This window comes from Periplaneta americana, chromosome 17 (assembly GCF_040183065.1).
Source record: "Periplaneta americana isolate PAMFEO1 chromosome 17, P.americana_PAMFEO1_priV1, whole genome shotgun sequence".
Lineage (NCBI taxonomy): Eukaryota > Metazoa > Arthropoda > Insecta > Blattodea > Blattidae > Periplaneta > Periplaneta americana.
Window position 1 is genome coordinate 63,603,072 of NC_091133.1, and position 24,139 is coordinate 63,627,210.

A 24,139-nucleotide genomic window follows, 5' to 3' on the forward strand; every position below is an offset into this window, starting at 1 on the left:
ATCGTATACTGCAATGATGTAATCTGTCGTAAAGTGATTGAACACGATCTATTGTGGCACAATCTATACTTCTCGAGTTATCTAGAAGTGCACAGAAGCATTACAGTCCTATGATAATAATTTGATTAAGATTACTTTGAAAATTTAATGATCCAATAAGAAAAACTGGGTTAGACAGGATTTAAGAATGTGGTTGACAATTCCTTGGGGAATAGGAAAATCCATATTTAAAAAATATTACATAAAATATGTTGGTAGCTATGAACAATTTAGGATGCAATATGAGCATTGAAATTAATTTCCATCATGCCCATCTTGACTTCTTCCCTGTGTGTCTGAGAGATTATAGCGAAAAACACGGAGAAAGGGTACATCAATACTTGAAAGAAATAGAAAAGCATTATCAAGGCAGGTGGGATGAAGTGATGATGGCTGACTACTGTTGGTCTATAAAAGGAGAAAATGTGGAGCTACAACATAGAAGACAATCTCGAAGACAGAACTTCCAGGTGAAGAGGAAGCGGTATTGAAAAATAAAGTGTCTGCATGAGACTTGGAATGAGTTGAACCTAAATTGTGAATTGCTGTTTGATTTTGTTTACTGTATAGACATTTTCAAAGATTAATTGATTTATATATTTAAATGTGTTAATAATGCGTGACTGGAGCTAAAAATATGGCAATTCTTGAAATTCTTATATATTTTTTCCATACGTGATAGGCAAAATCTGACTTCAGATTCTTCAACAGAAGCCAACAATTAATCAAAATCAACCTTCGATATTAAAAGCCTTGAACCAAAATTTAATTTTGCAATCCTGTGTAATCGGATAACACCTGTTAGGAATTAAATTGTCAACCAAAAAATTTCATGGAATCTGTCGAGAAAGTCATTCAAATTAATTTTGTGAGAATATTAGAGATGATTGAACACCGATTTAAGATTTTTACTTCTTCAGGAACTTAGAACGTGAGTAATTGAAACTAACGCAAAACGTTCAGTTGCTTTGAATACTAGGAAGTCGTTGCACGGGCCCCTTTAATGTTCGCCTGGCAGCCGGTAAGAACGCAAGGTATCAGAATTTGTGTATGTCCTTTGCTTTGTTGGTGACGTCAAAGGGAAGCAGGCCCTCCCCACGTAATGGATTCATACAGATTTTGAGTAATTTGCACGCAAGCTGTCAGGTTCCTCCATAACTTTAAGAGCATTAACAGCCTCTGTCAGAAATGATCGGAAGTGAGATACAAATTATACAATTTCCTACAGAAATTAATTTCAGGTTGTCTTAACTACCGTACAATGTCGAACTTCTACTCACACCAACACATACGTTATTCATTTCCATCTTGTCTTACATGATCAATATTTGTGCCTCCTCCTCCTTTTCCTCCTCATCAATGTCGTCTATAATCACCATCATCATCATCATCATCATCATCATCATCTTGTTCTTCATCCTTATGATCTAGATCATTTTATTTACCTGTGTTTCCTTATCTTTGTATCAGCATTAATTTAAATTTAATATTTCTCTTCATTTTCACTTTCTTCTCCAGTTTCATCTTCAACTAGTTTTCATTGTCTTGTAGTCTTCAACTAGTCCCCATCTTAGTTGGGTCCAAGATGAGCTAGCCGTTACCGTGCTAAACATTAGATCAGAGGTTTTCGGGTAGAAACTCTCCTGAAGACGATGGATTTTAAAGGCCAATATACGTGAAAGCCAAGGAATATTATGTACAGTAAAAAAATCTATCGTATTGGAATGGGTATTTAAGAGTTATTAATTCATTACGAAATCGAATCTGATACAACGTTAATATAGACAACGTATCATAAAGTAAATAAATGAATATATATCGATAAATAAATAAGTAAAAACTAAATAAGTAAATACATAAGTAAATAAGTAAATATTACCTTAAAACTCTTTATCAAAATCGTTACTATTTGCGCCGTTTCCAAGGCGTTGAATAATGTTTACTTTGTGAAAAATACTCAGACGTGAACGTGTTTGTGACATGATGCCTGATCGGTATGCGGGGGCTTGGACTTCTCGTCACGACAACAGACCACGTTGTACTGTATTGCTCCTTTCTTTAGACTCAAACGCATTCTACTAAATTGGAGGAGCAATGTATTACCCTTACCTCGTTTCCTCCTAGAAGATATTAAATCTGTGGATCCCATGTAGTAGATTCAGCCTGATAGGAGCTTAGGAAAAATTGAGCGGTTATTTCTCACTCACATTGAATTCTGCAAATGAAAGTGCCTTAAAAATGAAGCATCATTTCTGCTATGCTTTAATTCACCTTCGTGCTTATTACCGTCTTCGATATGTATAATATATTGATTTTCTTCTTCATTCTCTTCTGAGTTTATTCTCTTTGATCTTGCTATTATTATTATTATTATTATTATTATTATTATTATTATTATTATTATTATTATTATTGTCGTTGTCTTTACAGTTTTCTTCACAAAATATATCTGAAAATGCGTACACTTAGGTTTTTAAGTTCCTACATACACATCCAAATTTACTGTCGTATGATATAAAAGAATTATTATAACCATATGACAGGTGTCCAAAATTAAAGCTTTCTGAAGAGAGGAGACTATGTATGTGAGATAGGACTACGTTAGTGAATATTTGTGTGACGATTCTTTTTGTATGAAATACGATATTATTATTATTATTATTATTATTATTATTATTATTATTATTATTATTATTATTATTGATTCTTTCTCAAAATACATATTCAAATAAAATGATATGTATACGAAGATTTTCATTCATTCATAGTTTTCTGTCCAAGGACAGGTCTTTCACTGACAATCCTGCATTCTCCAATCTCTAATTTTCTGCTTCATCTTAGTCTCCGCATACGATCCATATATCTTAATGTCGTCTATCATCTGGTATCTTCTTTTGCCCCGAACTTTTCTCCCGTTCACTATTCCTTCCAGTGTATCCTTCAGTAAGCAGCTTCTTCTTGGCCAGTGACCCAACCAACTCCTTTTTCTTTTCCTGATCAGTTTCAACATCATTCTTTCCTCGCCTACTCTTTCCAACACAGCTTCATGTCTTACTCTGTCCATTTCAGACACTCCATTCTTCTCCATGTTCACGTTTCAATTGCTTCTAATCGCTTATCTTCACACAAAGTATTTCACTAGTCTCTTCCTTAGTTCTGAAGTTTAAAACCAATAGCTTCCTGTGTTAAAAACCTTGGAGTTTACTTTGATACGCATTTAAACTGGAATAACCAAGTAACCCATATTACCAAAAAAGTGCTTTCCATACTACATTCCTTAAACAGCATTCGAAAATTCCTTCCGCTATCACTCAAGAAAATACTAGTGGAAACACTAGTAATGCCCCACTTCGATTATTGTGATTTTCTACTGACTGACCTCAATGTCAACCAGTCGCAAAAATTACAACGTGTTGTGTTCATAATTCTTGTGTTCGCTTCGCCTGCGATGTCCGTCGCGCTGACCACATTACCCCATCCTTCCAAACTCTAAACTGGTTACGGCTTAACGAACGTAGAAATTTTCATTCTCTTGTTCTCCTTTTCCAAGTCCTTCACACTTCTACACCTACCTACTTTGCCTCCCGTTTCAGTTACCTGTCATCATATCATAATCTCTTCACACGCACGCAAAATAGCCGCATACTAGCCATACCAACACATGAGACATCATCGTATTCATCATAATACAAAATCTCGCTCTCGCGCTTGTGGAATACCCTACCCAGTGACATCAGAGACTGTCGGAATTTAGTAGCGTTCAAAAGCAAGCTTATTAAGCATTTTCTTACTGCGTAGAGTAGGTTTAATTTGTACTTAATCAATAAAAGAAATGCTTCTCTATTCTTAACTTTTACAATAAACTGTTTAGCTTTTATTAATCAGTTAATTTTTTAGTACTTTGATTTTATTGTATTTGTAAATTTCATATTAATTGTAATTATAATTGTAATTGTTTTCTTAATATTGTAGTAGTAATCCCCTGGTAGAGGGGAAGAGAAGGCCTGATGGCCTTATCTGTACCAGGTTAAATAAATAAATAAATAATAAATGTTTCCGAAATAATAGGGAATATTAATTTTGTTTAAAAATACAGTTTAAACAACCCAATTATATATTACAAATAAATAAATAAATGCGAAAGCTATAATTCTAATATCTAGTATATTGTATTAAATTTATGTTTACTTTCAGATGACGAATCAGTCTATGGTATCTGTGTTCGGTCTTCTCTACGGAGACTTGATTATCTCTATGGGACACGGCACGACAGGGGCTGCCGTCATCATGAACCTCATGAGTGCTGTTACCAATCTTTCTGGTGAGTTAATTTGAATGAACACCTCGAAGTGCACCGGATCACTGCGCACAATAGCGTCTAATCAAAGGCTGTCGTTGTTTTAAGGCTTCCTGATCGGGCCGATGATCAAACAGTTCTCTTACCGGAAGGCCGCTGTGGTCGGCGGGATTCTTGTGGCTTCCGGCGTCATTCTAACCAGCGGTGCCACCTACATGTGGCAAATGATCATCACATACAGCATCCTCGCAGGTATTCATGCACTGCTATTCAACAAAGGGAGGCAGCAGTCACTTAGTAGGACGTTCACATTTGTATCTGTTATCACTCCATATTTATGTTTACGTAGATATCATACTATGTCAACGATAACTAAATACTTAGGGTAATAATATTGTAACAAACAATACACTCTTATATCTGTAGTAAAGTCCGAATGTTTGGCAAAATGGGTGGAAGTAAATCATTATTTGCATAGATATCAATGTGATTTGGAGTAAATCAAAGTAATAGGGCCATTTTTTATTTTGCCTATTTTGCCTTTTTAAAGTGTTTCTTACTAATAAATGCCTTTTTTGTCATTTTAAAGCAATATTTCTTGTTTATTTGCAATTTTGTAATTAATTGTAATGTAATGTGTATGAAATTTAAATATTTGGAACAATGACTAACTTTACTAACAATAGTAAATAAAAGTAATTTATTTCGGTGCTTAATCTGCTAATATCGTGCTTTGATAATATTAGTGTAATATGAATAATGATCGACAATCCACAGTTACAAGTATAATATTGTCATGTCTTCTCGATACCAACAATCAGCTTTATAATCTTAAATATTAAGCTCGTTCTCATACAAGTTGCCACGTTGCATTTCCAATAATTGTTTGCTTTCATATTTTCAAATTTTACTGTTACTAATGTTACAGTTTTGTGCTACACGTGTTTATTATTGTAGGAGAAAGAAATTTTAGTGAGGAACAGTCAGTTATTGTCGGGTAACAGAAGATATAAGATCGGTTAGCTAGAATTCCTAATTCAGTAAGCCACTGAAAAGTAAACTTCATGCTTACGTTAGTGAATTTGGTGCCCATGTGTTTTCAACCGATGGAACAGTTTTGTTATGTAAGGTTTCTGAAAAGACTGTTTATCACGAATAAGTCTTATAAGTCAACATATGTCACCTACGAAATAAATATGTGAGTTATGTGAATATAGTTTAAATTTATTGCTAAAATATATTATGCCTTTTCAAAATTTATAATGCTTTTTTCGAAGATTATTATGACTTTTTATTACGGTTTTGCCTGCCTATTTTAACTGGTATAAATGTCTAAACATCTGGGCTCTAGATTAATAAGTCTACGTTATTATTTACGGGTAGCGAATTTATTCCTGTTGTCACAGAATGTGATTTACAAGTTATTTTCAAATAAAGTGTTATACTAATGACTTTGAATAGGAAAACATTTACACCATAAACAAAAGGTATAGGCTTGAGGGCCAGAAAAATTACGGTACAGAAAACATTTCATTTATTGTATTCCATAATTATTATATCAGCATTGTAGCTTTGAGATATGGAACAAGTCAAAAGTTATACACAAATACACAATACATTACAAGGAGATTAATTGAATTTACAATCATAAAAGGATCATGAATTCATTAGAAGGTATGTCATCGTTCATGGTGAAGTAGGCATCATCACGTTTCTTCAACGACAAACGTATACGTTCTCTAAAGCGTTGACAGCCATTTACAATTCATTTACGGAGTTAGTTAACATTATCAACAGGGCTGAAATATACAAAAAATTTTAGATATCTCCAAAAAAATCCAATGATTGAAGTCGGGGGATCTGGGAGGTCATAGTGTTGGTAACCCATGGCCAATACACTGTTGTGGAAGCTTATGTGTAACAACTCGCGAACGTTCAAGTTAAATTGAATCGATGCTCCGTCATACCACAGCAGTGTCTTTCCCAAAGAGGATCATCATCCAAAAGGTCGTTTAATTCATATTGGAAGTTATCGATTATCTGTCGTATAAAGCAATGAATCTCTATGTTGCAGGTCTGGGGCTCGGTTTACTGAATCCGGCAACTTTCGTAGCAGTGAACTCCTACTTCAGTTCGAGACGTGGTCGGGCAGTTGGGCTGGGCCTGGCGGGCACAGGACTGGGCCAGATGGCGATGCCGCAGATAGTCAGATCCCTGCTCGACGAATACGGCTACAAAGGCACCGTCCTCTTTCTTGGAGGCCTGGCCCTTCATTCTCTGGTACGTGGCAGTATGATAAATAAGTCAGAGATATGCAAATACAAAATTATTTCATTAGCATATTCTGAGTGAGATGCTCCTTCATTAGGTAGGATTAGTTAGTGTGGATGAATAGTTTAAAGGTGAGGAAAGAGACAAGCATGCACTTAGCCCAGCCATACAAGCCACTTGTGCTTTCTTCAGAATTGTATTTTCATATGAGTGATACATATTTGGTTATTTTGCGTGCCGTAAATATACGAGATGGTCTCCCACTTTGCATTGCTTTTCAAAGGAAGGTAGTCTAAATATGTTTATAGTCCATCAAAAGACATCGTCTTCGGCTGGTTTGAACGAGCAACTCTAGGATTCAGTGAAATTTCATTACGGAAGACTATTCTACAACCACAGTGTCCAACCTAGTTGCTGGGTTGTTTTACTGTGCTATAGATACAGATTCGGTCAAAGTTTAATAACTACAGAGTTATTGATTTGGTTTACCTATGTATCGGTGCGTGTGTCCTTGGCGAGGACTGCAGTTGCGGCTGTATTTATTACTCGACCGAGGCGAGTGGAGCCGCGGGCGTAATGTAAACTATAGCGATGACATATTACGAACGCAGAAGCGGTACAAGTGGCGCTCTGGGCTGCAGGACTCCGGTGAGCTCGGTCGAGTAATACAGAACACAGTATAACAACATATACCCAGTGGCTGCTCGTGATAAAATATTGCGTATGTTCACAATTTTGTGTTCCAAAACCGAAGGGACCTTGAAATCATTAGTCAGAATTTATAGGTTCAATGTAAATGTCATGATTCCAGCGTCTCACTATCGAAAAAAGACCACATATAAGTTCAAAATTTATATTAACAACAATCGACAGAAGTAGGCTACGTGTCGGCACCGGGTTTCCTCTCCTCCCTTCCTCACCTTCATTATCCTCACCCATTCCCCACACTACACTTACACGAACACTTAACATACACTGTCTCTAGTACACGACGTAACTCTTCATAGATACACATCATGCTTAACGTGGCCCGCTGATGTCGTGTGCAATTTGCAAATGGGTCACAGTCCTGCCATCTATCCGCAATATGCGGAACCCGAATCACGCAAAATAAAGTGGGTAGACATTAGACACACACATACAATAATAATGAAACCCCAATTATTTTATTTTAGTTTGCTCACCATATTTGTCTTGTAGGATACCGGTTATATGTCATAGCATGGTACATACAGCTAACTAAAGTACTCTGAAGTATGGTAATTCACAAACTACACTCCCGTAGCAGCACTGTACATACAAAATGAAAGCTCCTACAGCCAGAAATGCTGACACCTATAGACTAAAATATAGACTTCTTCCTACCTCAAGAACGCATCGACGAACCTGACATCTGCAGGATAGATTCAGTGTTCGCTTAACGTCTTGTGCTCTTGACGAGTCATAAGTGGCCGCGCATGAGTGCCCAGTCGTGTAACCTTCTTCAAAAGAGCACGGCTTTCATGTGAACGTACGTTGCCAAATTTATACAAGAAGTCTGTAAAAGTTATGGGAAGTTTAAACAACTCGATTTGGATATTATACATTCCCAGTACGTCAGTATGACATTAAATAATAGAAATAGTTGTGCATTAACGGAAAGAAGATTTTCACGTGCTCTTGTGCTCCTATTGACGCACATTCGCTGTATATACCATCACTTATTAACAGACATACAAGTAATTCATTCAATAGTTATAATCATCCGGCAATATCTTTGTCAGTTCATGTCATAAATTTGAACAGCTGTTGTCCTAAACTATGTCGTCTTGAAGAGGAACAGTACGATTTTGTGCTTATAATCACAAATGTACTAAATACTGAACTCCTTGTTGACGAAAACTGTTGTATTCTCCTTCACATTGTTTGTCCAAAGATAGGTTTCTACCTCACAAGTGGCACCAATAAGACATCACTCATGAGGAAACTAAGCTAGAAGATAATGTAGTAGGGTGGCCAGTTCCTTTCCTCATTCCAAGTTTGCTTTCTGCTCACGTCCTTTCTTTTCTATATATGTTTTATTTTTCTTGCTTATTTCCTTTTCATATTTTTATTTTATTTTATTTCCGTGATGTACTTCTATTTTTCTGTCTACTTTTGTTTTTTCTGTATTTTTCTCCTTCACTCACTATTTCTTTTTTTCCTAGTTGTTAACATCTTATTTCCTTTTTTCCCGTCGTTCCTTCCCTTTTCACTTTTTATTTCTATTGTCTTTCCGAGCTATTCCTTTTTTATTTTTTTTAATTATTGCCCTTCCAACGGTTTCCTTTTTCTTTTTATACATTTTTTAATCGTAATTTTTCTTTATTTTCTTGTTTTCACTTTTTCCAATTTTTCATTATTATTCTTGATCCTTTTTCCGTTCTTCATTTTTCTTTATTTTCTAGTTTTCACCTTTTCCTCTTTTTCATTATTCTTGATCCTTTTTCAGTTCTCCATTTTTCTTTATTTTCTTGTTTTTCCTTTTTCCTGTTTTTCATTCTTATTCTCGATGCTTTTTTCAGTTCCTCATTTTTCTTTATTTTCTTGTTTTCCCTTTTTCCTATTTTTCATTCTTATTCTTGATCCTTTTTGAGTTCTTCATTTTTCTTTATTTTTTTTGTTTTCCCTTTTTCCTATTTTTCATTCTCATTCTTGATCCTTTTTTTAGTTCTTCATTTTTCTTTAATTTCTTGTTTTTCCTTTTTTCTACTTTTCATTCTTATTCTCGATCCTTTTTTCAGTTCTTCATTTTTCTTTAATTTCTTTTTTCCTTTTTCCTATTTTTCATTCTTATTCTTGATCCTTTTTGAGTTCTCCATTTTTCTTTATTTTCTTGTTTTCCCTTTTCCCTATTTTCCATTCTTATTCTTGATCCTTTTTGAGTTCTTCATTTTTCTTTATTTTCTTGTTTTTCTTTTTCCTATTTTTCTTTCTTATTCTTGATCCTTTTTGAGTTCTTCATTTTTCTGTATTTTCTTGTTTTTCCTTTTTCCTATTTTTCATTCTTATTCTTGATCCTTTTTGTGTTCTTCATTTTTCTTTATTTTCTTGTTTTTCCTTTTTCCTATTTTTCATTCTTATTCTTGATCCTTTTTGAGTTCTTCATTTTTCTTTATTTTCTTGTTTTTCCTTTTTCCTATTTTTCATTCTTATTCTTGATCCTTTTTGTGTTCTTCATTTTTCTTTATTTTCTTGTTTTTCCTTTTTCCTATTTTTCATTCTTATTCTTGATCCTTTTTGAGTTCTTCATTTTTTTATTTTCTTGTTTTCCCTTTTTCCTATTTTTCATTCTTATTCTTGATCCTTTTTGAGTTCTTCATTTTTCTTTATTTTCTTGTTTTTCCTTTTTCCTGTTTTTCATTCTTATTCTTGATCCTTTTTGAGTTCTTCATTTTTCTTTATTTTCTTGTTTTCACATTTTCCTATTTTTCATTCTTATTCTTGATGCTTTTTCAGTTCTCCATATTTTCTGTTCCTTTGCCACATTTTCGTTCTCCCTCGTTTATCTCTTCCACGTTATTTGTTTCCTACCCCTTTCCCCGTCACCTATCTACCCGTTATCTTTCCACTGTATATTGGCAAATTACACTGAAAACGAGTTTGCAGTGGAGCGTAAGATGTTATCTTTGATAGGCGGTGTTTGATTGAAGCTTGTGATGTGATTTAGGTAGGAGCGTCGCTCTTCCAGCCCGTGGAGTGGCACCAGCGGCCCGGACCTCAGAGTGACGTTGAATTAGCCCCTCTTAAGACAACACACGCCCCCGACGATGTTGAAACACGTACCGAGGGCGGGCGTGCACAGCAGCAGCAGCAGGCAGCCAGACGCAAGATGAGCCTCAAGGAAGGTAAACACGGGCTCTCCTGAGTCCATTCGCTGGAATATCCTGTGGCTGTTTCACTCAAAATTATATATTTGCAGATCTCATATAAGGGGCATCAGTGCAAATATTATATTGACTGCTAACCCTCCCCGATATCTACATCGGTTACTCGACTAAAAGGCGCAGTAAACCGAAGTAACGTTTAGGATGGTTTATGAATAGGGATAGGAAAAAAGCTGCGTAAGATGATTCTGCATGTGTATTTCTGTGCGCGCGGATGCATATAGAAGAGGAATGAAGGAAGAAAGAGAGTTGGATTTTTTCCTGTAGTTTTCTTATATTCTTAAACCGATTATGACGAAAATTATATTTAGGCCTACACAGAGTGTTTAAATGAATCGGGGATTGCAGAAACAGCACATGTCATGAAAACTACATTTTTCAGTAGACACAAAAAACAGTATTACTGGTGGTAGACCACATCATTGGTCCAGACGGAAGCCTAATAGATGTGTCTTTTTATACTAAATTTATTGGAATCTATTGAATCGTTAATTAAATAAATCAATATATATATATTAGCTTGACATGTGCTGTTTCTGCAAGGAATCAAAATTGTAGTATAATAATTTCAGTTCAACCAAAGTTTATTTTCATATAAATTAGTTTTTTATTTTTCAGTCAATCACTTTTCATGTTAATATGGCAGAAATGGATTCTGCTACATCAAGATACAATGTTAATATGCGTCACGAATATTTTCGACTTACTTTCAAGTCATCTTCAGGTGATAGTTTTATAAGAAACAAACATTTGAACTAGGTGAAAATATTATTTAAACACATTTATAAAACACTAGTAAATAGTTTGTTAGAAAACTGTCACCTGAAGATGATTTGAAAGTAAGTCGAAAATATTCGTGACGTATATTAACATTGTATCTTGATGTAACAGAATCCATTTCTGCCATCTTAACATGATAAGTGATTGACTGAAAAAAAAAATTAATTTGTATGATATTATTTCTCAAACTTATCTGAACTCAACATGACTTTTAAATTCAAAGTTTATTTGTGAAATTAGGGATATAATATATGCATAGGCCTACTGTGTACCTAATACATAAGTTCAACATATAATTAAACTTATTTTTTCACAATAGGCCACTGAAGGATATTATTGTAAAACTCTTGATATTCATGTGGTATGTAACGCATTAGTTTGCGTATATCGTCAAGCTTCTCTCTTTGAATTGGCACGATTTTGTCTGGATAGTCCAACGAAGAATATAAATATGGTATTCTCCTTCGAACTTGCAAGCAAACATTCTGATGGGGGCAGAAAAAATTTAATCTTTTCTCTTACATCATTTTAATATTGTCAAAAGAAGTGCTTACACAAATTTTGGCCACTCGAGCGCAATTACGAGGGCCGTAAAAAATAAGTTTCCCTGGGGCCGTTCACAGAAAGAGAACAAAATTTCATGGAAAGTTTTATTGGAACAGATATAGCAATTGTTGAGTTATTTTTCAACGTATTCACCACCAGAATTGAGACATTTGTCATTCAGTGCGATCAATTTTTGTATCCTTGTGTCGTAGATGTCTGCCGTCTGGAATCGGAACCAATGTGTCGGCACATGTCTTTGACATGAATTGTTTCTGCACGCTTCCAGGAATTCACAGGTCTCCAAATGTGAGACGGCTATACTGACATACTGTATGTGTTTTCTGCATGGAATGATAGCCCTATATCAACAGTCCATGAAACTCGAATAAACTCATTTCGCCACAAATAGTGACATGTGCTGTTTCTGCAATCCCTGATTCAAATAGAAGTGTGGCAGTTTTGCACACCATCTAATATTGGTCAAAACTATAACAAAGTCCCCATGAACATAGTATGTCCGAAAACAAATACAGAGTCCTTAATAAATATACAGAGTCTTTCAAAAGTGATTGCCAAAAATTTAGAGATGAGAAGTAAAATACGAAGAGAAGCAGAAAAGTTCCAGTAAACATGGTTCCGCAAATTAACTGTTTACGAGGTAATGCCATCTTGTGCTGTTTAGGGTTCCCTGGATAATAAGTACTAATTCCAACAAACCAGCGACAATTTTATTTCAATTATGAATCACGAGACAGTAAAATTAATAATTTTGGCTTCAATACCACAGATGTGATTGAACGTACACAAAAAAATGTTTGAACAGTAAAGTTTGTGGATAAACAAGGTACAGTACAGTATGAACATGTTAACTGAAGAATTTTACAGCTAATGTTCAAAATGCTGACCATGCACTTGAATCCATCCGTTTAGTCTTCTCCGCAAAGATCCAACAGTGCGCTTGAGCAATCCTGGACCATTCTTCATTTGCTGGAAGGCATCTACAATGTGATGCTGCAATTCTTGTGATGTATGCGCATGCGCGGACTTGAATAAAAAACCTAAACTAACCAAACCTAACATTCGTATGTGCAAGATGTATAACCGGAGCACGAAGGGAACTTTTTGATTTGATCTGGAATGTACGCGCAAAAATAAATCCAGGTAAGGATCACGCTGGCATTACATGAGGTGTCCGCGCATGCGCCACAGCCAAACTGTTCCTGTCATGAACCCCTCCTCTTCTATCTGCGTATTTGCAGTGTTGACAACTGAAGTGTACAAAAGTCGAAAAGCAGTAGTTGAAAAGTCGCTAGATTCCGTATGATCAATAGAGACAATTTAATTTTTGTCGGTAGAGGGTGCTGAAAAAGTTGCTAAACCACTTTTTAAGCAATAGAAAAGTTATAAGAAATTGTCGCCGAAAAACATTAAAAAATTCGCCAGATTTAGCGATGAAGTCGCTAAATTGATAACAGTGCCTATCTGTATTAATTTGATGAACTAATGCTTTCAATATTCCTTTACTATGACCTGCATTCAGTAGAGATAGGGGAGGGAAAGAGGTGGAGGGTTAGACTGCCACGACGGATAGTTGCGCAGTTTGAATAAACGAATTTTGGCAGTTGAACAGCCTGATAACACTTACCACATCCGTTAGTGCTCTGAAGAAGTAAACCTAAGAAAAGATAAATTAGTCCAGACTCAAAGACGGTCTATATCACTGAATGCTGTACACAAATAAGGACATGAGAGAGTATTAAATTTAAGACCTATGTTTGCTTATAATGATGAATGCTGCCCCTCTCAATACATAACCTATTTTATGCTTTTAAACGATTGACGATAATGTACCACAATAAAGAATTACCCATAACTCAACAAATATGGTAATGGTGATGAAGGCGATGGTCAAATGATAACACTGCCTAAATTAGAGTATTGGTGAAAACTTAGTTAATAATGACGGTAATGACACAATCGATGACGAAGGTCACTAATACAAGGGACAATCAATAAGTATCGGGACTGCCCTGACTATACGAAACACGCGCGACATAAATAACAGAGGAGTTATCTAGAACCAGGGAAACGCCTGGAGTATATACTAAATGCATCATTTCCAAGGCAGAAAAGAAGACTATCCATGGGGAGATTGAAGGAAAAATTGAAATATGTTCTTGAAATATTTGGAAATATCACGTATAGAAGCTCAGTTCTTAAGACAATCTGACGTTTTTTGATAGACTGACTCAACAGGCATGGAAGCAATGATCTTTAGTGACACGACAACGGAACAATTTTTCCCTCGAAATTATTCAAATCAACTTTACAAGGAGTTACACCTGAAAGCTTGATTTGCATAATACACGTCACTGTGCGTTAAAAGAAAACCATAATTTAAGTCGCACAGAGTTAGTGTGCACTCAACGTTGGTTGCTTGACGGTTGTCAGCCCACTTTGAGGTCTATGGATATAGAGGGAAAAGTTGGATCGGTGTCGGGTAAAGTTCCCGGGTAGCTCAGTTGGTAGAGCGTTGGTACGTTTAACCAAAGGTCCCGGGTTCGATACCTGGCCCCGGAACAATTTTTCCCTCAAAATTATTCAAATCAACTTTACAGGGAGTATACCTGAAAGCTTGATTTGCACGAGCATTTATGTTTAACGGTACAATATTTATTGTAGACGTGCAGTTCGGAAATATATTGATTGCACATTGTAGCTCAACGATGATGGTGAGATAATCGGAGTCTCTGACTTTAATTTGCAGTTGCGGCGGTGCCGGTGGTGGGGTGCTGGTCGCGCGTGGTGGAGGTGATGGATCTGGACTTGCTCCGCGACCCCGTGTTCGTGAACCTGGCCCTGGGGCTAGCCTTCGTGTACACGGCCGGCATAAACTTCTCGCTCGTGTTCCCCTTCTTCCTGCAGGACACTGCCGGACTCACCCGCTCGCAGACTGCCCTCTGCATGTCCGTGCTGGCCAGCGCCGACATCTCCTCGCGGCTCTTGCTGCCACAGATCACAGACCGCTTGAAGGCCCGCAGCAGGACCACCTTCCTGGTTGGCGCGGTGTCTCTCGGCGTCATCAGATCTGGTGAGTCGATGAATATTTCATTTTATAATTTATAGTATTTTCACTTCATTAATTGTATTTCATGGATCTTATATCAGCATTCTAGCTTTAAGATACAGAACAAGTCAAAATTTATACAAAAATAGAAATGTATACGTAGTAGCCAGATTAATTCAATGATTTACAAGCATAAAAAATTCATCAGTTGAGTAGAAAGTATTAACATGGATGAATATAATAGAATGCGAAATTTACTGAGTTTCTCGTAACACATGCTAGAGGCGCTGATCTTGCTGCCATCTGTTGGACGGTGGAGAACTTATTACATCTAGCAGCGCACCGAGTAGCGAAAACAAAAACTAATTACTCCATGCATTAAGCAGCGCGCCTGGTGAAGAAAGTGTTAAACTATGCATAAAATATTCCTTCCCTCCCACCCTCATCGATATTCTCAACTAACACAATTTAAAATAAAACATTTACATTTTTATTTCTCACACCACCTTCCACTGAAAATTCTTACCGGAGTCAACAGGAAGATAAAAAAGACGATCTATTTTACACTACCCAATTAAAATGTAACCAGAGGCAGAAAACAAAGAAAAACGTTAGACAATTGGGATTGTATTCTTTGGGTATTTAGTGTACAGTGCAATGGAAAAGTCTGCAGAAACTACTTAGATAGTTCAATTTATTATATTACCATTACTTTACAATACACTCAAAAACATTGTTTTTACAACGTCCATAAACATCACTGTTTAACATACACTGCTTATACACTTAGTATCACTTGATGTCCACTTAATAACAAGTTTCTGGCTGCCATATTGTCTTCACGAGCATCGTCTGTTCGTCTCGAACGAACGGATAAATAGGGAACTCTGGGTAATCTACCTATCACGTAGTTCTAATGTTCACCACTCACGACGTCGGTCGCTGATCATCTTATTTGAACCCCCTTCCATCAGATGGTGCTGACCGCAGTTTCGCATCCTATTATATATTCATCCATGGTATGAGTATGAAGAAATTTAATTCTGTTGTGAACATTTCTTCTTGAACTCCATTTTTATAACAGCTGAGACAAACATAGAGCAGATGGAGATCTGATTTGTGTCTTGCATCAAAACTATAAATCAGGCATTTCTGTGACGTCACACGTCTCTGCTTATGCATCCATGTGACGTAATAGATGTACCAGAACAAACTATTCGATGCGCTGTACGTTTGGGAACACAAATGCTCTGCCTGTTACTACGTACCGCTTCCAAAAGCGGGAGTTGTGCATCTTTGATTATCATCGTCATATTTGTTTATAGTTTTTGTTTTTATCTTAATTTTATGCTCATAATTTTCATGTTCTTTGTAATTACCATTATCGTAATCGTTGACTTATTCGGGTTGTTAGTTGTAGGAAGTTGTAGCTATAAAACTTTTTGTTTATACACTACTTAGTCAGAATTGATAACCTCCAATCCATTTTAATATAAACAAATTTATGAATATATATGTTCACGTAAAATGGTAATGTTGTTTTATGTTATTGAATTGCTTATTGTTTGTAAGACTAACATTTTCCAATATTTATTGATGGCAGAAAGTGTGCATTTCGAGTGACATTCCTAATGAAAAAAGTGAAATCATTCCTCTTAGTTGTCAGCATTTCATAATAACATTTAACAGTTTGAAATATAGTTTTTCTTCTCTAGAGAAAAAAGAGAGAGAGCGCTCCAATTTCTCCTCTGGGAAAATAATAAATCTCACACTGGTCATAACCATCATTAACCATCTTCCTTTCTACCTTTCCTCCATTTCCTTCACCCTTTTATTATCAAAAGAATTATGTTTTCTTTTTCTCCATCATTCTTACCTCATTTCCGTTGTTTTCTTTTTTACTATAATTGTAACAACTGCAGAATGCATGTGATACAGCAGCGCCTAATATGCTCGCTACTAAACCAGACCGTACCGAGCCAGGGAAACAAAAGAGAAGAGATATGTTGATATAGGCCATTCGTTATCACGTGAAACCAAATGCATGCGTGCGCCGTAGCTTAAAATAAGAACCTTATGCCGTGGATAAGTGAGCTAGCTAGCTGCAAGTGGAAGCATAGGGAGAGGAAGGGAGCTTTCCAGTCTAATTTATTCTTCACCTGACACGCAGATAGGTATCACGAGATAACTAATGATCTATAGTAAACTCGTAACTATATTCTTTAATAATTGACTGCAGTAATAAAGTGCAAAATTTATAGAATATAATGCCGGTTCGTAATTCACTAAGAGAAAGTAACGGATTTTGAAAAAAACATACGTTATTAGAGCGAAATGAAAGGAAAATATGATGTGGTTCAGGGAATATCGTTGAAATCGACGAAGGGAAATTTATGGGTTAATGTTCACGAATGCGCTAAATAATTAATGCCGCTTTGGCTTTCTATTTTTTGCCCAGGGGAAATAACTCGTCTTTTACGAAAATACTCGCAGCGGCCATAAGTCATATCAAATGGGCCATGTATAAGGTTCCATCATGTTGGCAACATTTTGTACTTAATTGTCATAGTAACAGCTCGGTTCAGTGGCTCGATATCAATTCTACAGTTTTGCCCTATTACTATCATAGTAGTTATCATAATACCGGTAATAGTCCATTTCTCTCTCTCTCTCCATTTTCACTTCTCTCCTTATATTCTTCACCTTCACAATCATTATCACCATTGCCATCTTCGCGGTCGCCGTCATCATCATCATAATCGACATCATCATTTTCTGTTCATATTCTTTGACTTAATTATTTTTGTGTAACTTTTAAATTGCCTTCGTCGCGATAATTGCCATTGTCTTTCTTTTTTTTTATCATCGTCTTTATTTATTTCTCCGTCTCATGCATATCTTTCTCCAACTTCATCATATTTCTTTCACCTCTTTTTCCTTCAGTAATATTGCCTTCGGCAGTGGTCAAGTTATTACACATTTTGTGAAACTTTGGGACAGAGTTTAATATTGAACAAGTTTCCTAAGTTCGAAGTTAGTAAGAAACACGGATCTCTATGGATTATCCTGTCGAAAATCCTTCTTAAAAAGTAATAAAATTATTAAAGCAAGGCTTAAAGATTTAACTGGGCGTACCTCATATGAATGGAAAATTATTTAGAAGTGAATGTATTTTCCAGTGTATTTGAGAGCCTCCAAACTTCATGAAACAAATATCTCAACACAATAACTAAAACTCACGTACTAGTCATATTAAGGTACAATGTTATTACTTTTATTATTGTTATTTGTTTTATTATCACTTTTATTACCATTACTGGCCGCAAAGCATACAGTACAAACCAAAGTTCTCTAGCATTAGAAACAAGATGGTTTAGAAATTAAAATTTTGAAACAGATACTTTTATTTCAATAATAAAATATAAATCCGATGTTATGAAATTCCTACAGGGTACAAAAGGTTAGTAACACACAGATTAGTTACTTCAGTTCAAGTTTTGTTTTTTATAGTTACTCTTGGAAAAAGTGTTGTTTTAATGAGTATTAGTTATTGTATGCCTATCTGTGCTTTATTAAGGGTTTCAATTGTATCGACAGATATACCTGTAAAAGGAATACTCAAATAAGTTACTGTACGCATAAGAAAAGGGACGATTTTAAACCCACCAACGCTTGCTGTTTCCACGCGATTGATCGCTCGTAAGACTTTGTATTTTCTCATAGCCTGAGTTCTTTTAGTTCTAATATACGTGTTTCCTCACACTGAGTATGACCACCTGTTCTGGGATCCGTGGTGAAACAAAAAATGACAGAATTTCTAATACTTGCTGTAATAACATTATGTTTCACAGCCGACTACTAATGTTATTAGTAGACAGTGTATGCGGGATGACTTAAGGAAAAGTGAAGTTGTTTCGTATCAGAGTATATGGCATGTGCCGCGTCGTCCGTCTTTTGTGTACCTGGCAAGTACAGCAGCGTACAGAACGAAGGAACCCCGGTCCGTTCATAGTCATATTGCAACGCAATGTGTGCAGTTGTGTTATCCTGCTCAAGTATTTAGTACGCGTTGAATAGTGTTGTGCTGATCCATTCATAATGTCGAAGGCATAACGTTCAATTCGCTCAGAGATAAGAAGTGCAATTGAGAAGTAGAGGAGTGAGTGACAATTTGTGTATTAACGAAGACAATATCATGTGTAATGTATGTAAAATTTAAATAAAAGCCAGAACAACTCAGGCTATAGAGAAACATTGCAACAGTACATTGCACAGGAAATGCGTTGAAATGAAATCTGAGGAATCATTACATCATTATCAACATTTAGTTGTGCGGGTATAAACGAAACTTTTGCAAAGACATGTGCAAAATTATGCTCAGTGCAAATATGCTTCCAAAGAAATTAAGTGATCTCCATTTTAGAGGTTTTCTTCAGAAATTCTCTCGATACAAAAACTGTTTAAGCGATAGGCGAAGACAATTCAGCTTCGACAACGTACGAGAATATATCGTCGTTTACTGCAACGTTAGTAATTCCATCAACGAGGTATGTGCTACTGTACGTCATTTTTCTTTTCCTTTTGACTGTACGGAGATACAGTAGCATGTTGACGTCGTCTGTTTACGTTTAAAACCTGATGAGCCAATGATCTGAATGAAGAAAATGTAACATATAGTAAATGTGCACCTACATTCAACGATAAGTCATCCCGCATCCACCTTCTAATTATTAGTAATTAGACCATGAACCAATGTAATTTTTGTGACCACGTCCAGTGATGCCAACTCACCTCGTTACGGGCATAAGAGCGCACAAGTTGCATATGAAATTAGTCCTGCCGCGCGGCATCTCTCATGAATATATTGACATCCAGAGCAGCTACAGACTATGCAATCACTTCTTTTGTAATCGCGAGTTCTGCAATTTTAAAGTGATAAAAGGCATAACTTATACGATACACTTTGAGCGAATTAGAGTGAAACAGTTTTAGTGAGCTGGGACTAATTTCAGAGTGTCGCTTCATATGAAGACAAAATATATTGCACCTCTCATCATAGATCTATATTGTCCAATTGTAAACCGAATCAAAAATTAACCATTCAAAGGAACACAACTGTAGTTTCATTCCCGAAACTGAGTGATCTATTCTACGTGTTGGTGGATGGCAGATTTTTTCACTACAGAACTCTATGGCTATTTCTTCGTCGATGGAAGTTTTAGGACGTCCTCATTGCCGCTTATTGTCGACTGATTCTGCTTCCCGGAACTTTTTGAGTAAATATGCAACTGTCACATGCAACACAGTATGTCTTTGGAGATGTCGTTAATTAAAATCATATGCAGTGGAACGTGACTTCTCCCCCCAAACATTGGCATGATCTCGACGTGTTTCTCACGTGTTAGAGGTATTCTAACGCTTTTTTATCACTCTTGGAAGAAATTGAGAAATTGATTAAAATCAAACATTCATAACTGTTTCTTCCTTAAAGATAGGTTGAAAAATCTTTCACCATTACATTTCTCTTGAAATTCTAGCCTTATTTGAAATATCGTATCATACCCTTCCCATTTAAAGTTTTTATGTTGAATTGAATATATCGGACAACAATATGGCGGACATCCGCGTGGTATAAATTACATAAATATTGTTCCCCCTGTGCCTAACCTGTTTCTGTCATTACCAGATTTACCCCGCATAACTCCTTTACATCTTACAGGGGGTGTTAGAGGACTTTTGACTCACCCTGCATTTATTTCATCAGTAATGAAAAAGTTCCAACTTACTACTGTTCGCCCTGTAAATAAAGATGTCCGGCGAGAGTTAAAACTAAAAGTTCCCTCCCTTCTTTTCAATTTTCCCTCACTCATATAATGGCAGTTTAGGTCATCTTCTTACTGTTGCGAACAAATTGTGGAAAGATTAGAGAGGGAAAAATTCGTATATATAGGGTTCAAGAACAGTTAAGCACACGGTACTTGAGATAACTTAATTCAAACATAAACACGATACATACACTCAATTTTGTGGATTGTTGGTAAATCTCTTTTTTCCTTCCTGGAATCGAACCCGGCTCTTGTGAATTTGTCAGAGGAATTACGACCACAGCGAACAATCACAGATTGTAGTGTCATGAATTCGATTTTGTAACAATGCAAAGGACTACAGAAATCAATAATCAGAGTTCAATTGTTTCAGTGACTGCGGAAGCCAGAGGTCTTTATGTCCTGATAGCCATCTCGGCTATTAATGGTTTCATTCGGGGCTCCACAGTTGTGAACCAGAACCTCGCTCTCTCAGAGTACTGCTCCAAAGAGAAAGTACCGGCAGCTCTTGGCATTAACATGGTGGCCAAAGGCATTGGCATCCTCACTTTTGGACCAATGTTAGGTAAATATAACGTTAGAGTACTGTTTTTGTCCTTTGTAGCTAAAACTAAAGATAGTGTTAAACCTCCAATAGTGAATAAAAATACAAATCCTAATGATCATAAACAAGGTGCTCTATAAGATAATTGTGAACCGTATACAGTAGCTAATCAACAGTTGCACCTCAAAATGATATTTGCCCTCATGGGAGAACATAATCTATAAAAGCTGTTGCTATCGTTAGGAATAAAATAAAGATAGCGCATTGCTTTCTGCTTGATGTAAGCTGAAGATTACGTTAGAGAAGAGAGCCTTGGACTTAAACAAATTTAAAAACTTATGGTGTAAGAAACTGAATCAGTTTGAGCAAGATCTGTCCAACAGGTGTAGCTGTAATGACAATTTGATGTAGTCAAAATGTTTGCAATTATATCATTTACGTTTGTAAATTTCTATGCAATTAATTTTGAAAATTCCTTATATAAGAAACCAAATTACTCTATGTACTACACCACATATGTAGTTAGAATGATCATTCTATGTATGCAAAATGTTTCTTGTTAAGTATTTAATTTATTTTGAGAATTTTTTGTAGTTATGTTTGTAGACTCCTGTCATAAGAAACCGAATTACTCCATGTAGGATTTGCTAGAATGATTATGTGATGTAGACAACATCTTTGTTGTTAAGTACCGATATTTAAGTTGTTATTCTTTTCCTACCATTAGATTTGAAAACAATCGGCATAAGAAACTTAATTACACTGTGCAATGTTTGCCCCACAAGTGTAGCTAGAATGAAAATTTTATATAGGAAAACGTTTGATGTTAATTAAGTTGAGAAAGTGTTTCTTGCAATTAAGTTTGAAACCCCCTGCCACTTACTTTGTGCCAGATCTTCCCTACATGTGCAGCTATAATGACCAGTTGATGCAGACAAAATGTAGTTCAGTATTTAATTTACGTTGAGAATGTTTTGTGCGATGGGGTTTAAAAACCAATTGCTTAAGGAACAGAATTAGTGTGAGGAAGATCGGCCCTATAGTTATAGCTAGATTGACTTTGTATGTACCTAGATAATACATTTGTAGTTAAATATCTAATTTAAAACCAGAATTTTCCCAATTAGGCTAGTATGAGAAAGATCGGCCCCATATATTTAGCTAGAGTGACTTTTGATATATCTAGATATTATATTTGTAGTTAAAAACTTAATTTACCTCCAGAATTTTCCCATTAATTGGGACTTCCCTGGTGATGCAAATTATACGGAGTTCCGAAACATAGGATATTCCTGCATCACTTAGATGGTGAAAGATTCCAAAAGTTGTCCATCGCGTTGATTTGCGTGAAAGTCTCAAATCATACTTTTTGAGATTTATTTTTTGTATTTTGTAAATCAAGTTACTATGCATATAGAATGTTAGTTGGAGACCTGAGGGAAAAAGACCTTTGCGGAGATCGAGACATAGATGAGAGGATAATATTAAAATGAAGAGTCCAGGGAAAAAAACATGTTTAGTCACATTTTGCAAATTTTTCAGGACAGCGCATACAGACTTGCAGAATGACACTTTCTTCCCGTGTAAGCATTTCTTTAATGTGCTTATAATTTCGAACCAAGCAAGTTTTTCCCTTTTATGATTAGGGGATCTTAAAGATCTCAACTTTAACTGCCAGATTGAATTAAAATATTAAAATTAAAAAATTTGGACTAAACGTGTTTTCCCCTGGATCCTTTAAATGGATTGGAGGGAGATTGGATATGATGCTATTGACTGAATTAATCTTGCTCAGTTTAGAGACCAATGGCGGGCTTATGTGAGGGCGGCAATGTACCTTCGGGTTCTCTAAAAGCCATTTGTAAGTAAGTCAAGTAAATACAAGTTCATCACAAATCTCAAGCGATCTTCGTGTTGCCGAATCCGGGTTTGTTTTTAAGCAACTAGCTCAGTTGCAGCTATCCCCTGATCGAAACAAAGCGACAGTTCTTGTTATATTAGAATAAATTACTGAAGAATGTTGTCGGATATAGATAGAATTAATTAATATACTTATTTCTAACATTATTTCTTCTTACTACTTAATATGAGATTGTAAATAAAATTTGAGGGTAAATTTTTACAGAAGTGAGACTGGTAATTGGAGCTCTTGAGTTATATAATTTAGTATTTTTTTTACAAACGAAAAGTAGGTAAGAGCAACCATTTATATACTGTACATAAAAAACTGGTAGTAATTTAAAAATTATGATTATATTAATTTTTATATAAGAAAACTTATTTAAATTTACTTACTTCTGAGCTGCTTATCTAACGACGCAGTAGCATATTTATTTATTTTCAAAGCTACGTTCTTTTCCAGTTTTTGTATTAACATTATTTTTATATTCATTTCATGTTCGCAGGATGGCTGCGGGATGCAACAGGCAGTTTTCCGCTGTGTATACATGCAATGTCTGCACTGATATTCGCCTCGATGACATCATGGATCGTAGAAATCATAATAATGCAGAGGAGGAAGAGATGACGTATGCTAATATAGCACCTGTTTGATATTCTGTTTTTTTTTTTACAAAAATACATCCTTTAATTACTAGAATCTTATACCGATACATATAGTATAATTAAAATTACTTTAGAATTGACAGTTGACATTGTTCCCAAGGTTATCTTGCCGTTACCAATGACTACAATCTATTGTTCAATAATGACTTCTTTTATATTTTAGGGCTGATTCTTCTATATCTAAAGAAAATAATTTTATTTTATGTGATAAAAATGTCCCACGTCTTAGCTGGGTGGAATAAGGCGTCATGCTTTGGACTAGCATTAGGGAATGAAAGCTGGTTTGAGTCTTCATGGTAA

The 24,139-nt window shown here is 35.7% G+C and overlaps 1 protein-coding gene across 2 annotated transcripts in view; it reads left to right on the plus strand.

The window, feature by feature from the left end:
- LOC138692799 (monocarboxylate transporter 12) overlaps positions 1 to 23,843 on the plus strand; it is a 323,250-nt gene extending 299,407 nt beyond the window's left edge. For both annotated transcript variants that reach the window (XM_069816017.1, XM_069816016.1), the window contains exons 3-9: positions 4,234 to 4,360; positions 4,445 to 4,588; positions 6,411 to 6,616; positions 10,296 to 10,473; positions 14,606 to 14,929; positions 21,104 to 21,295; positions 23,680 to 23,843. In XM_069816017.1, the coding sequence (XP_069672118.1) occupies positions 4,234 to 4,360; positions 4,445 to 4,588; positions 6,411 to 6,616; positions 10,296 to 10,473; positions 14,606 to 14,929; positions 21,104 to 21,295; positions 23,680 to 23,801 (1,293 nt within the window). In that variant the 3' untranslated portion in view covers positions 23,802 to 23,843. The remainder of the gene's footprint in view (positions 1 to 4,233; positions 4,361 to 4,444; positions 4,589 to 6,410; positions 6,617 to 10,295; positions 10,474 to 14,605; positions 14,930 to 21,103; positions 21,296 to 23,679) is intronic.
- The last annotated feature ends 296 nt before the right edge of the window (positions 23,844 to 24,139 follow it).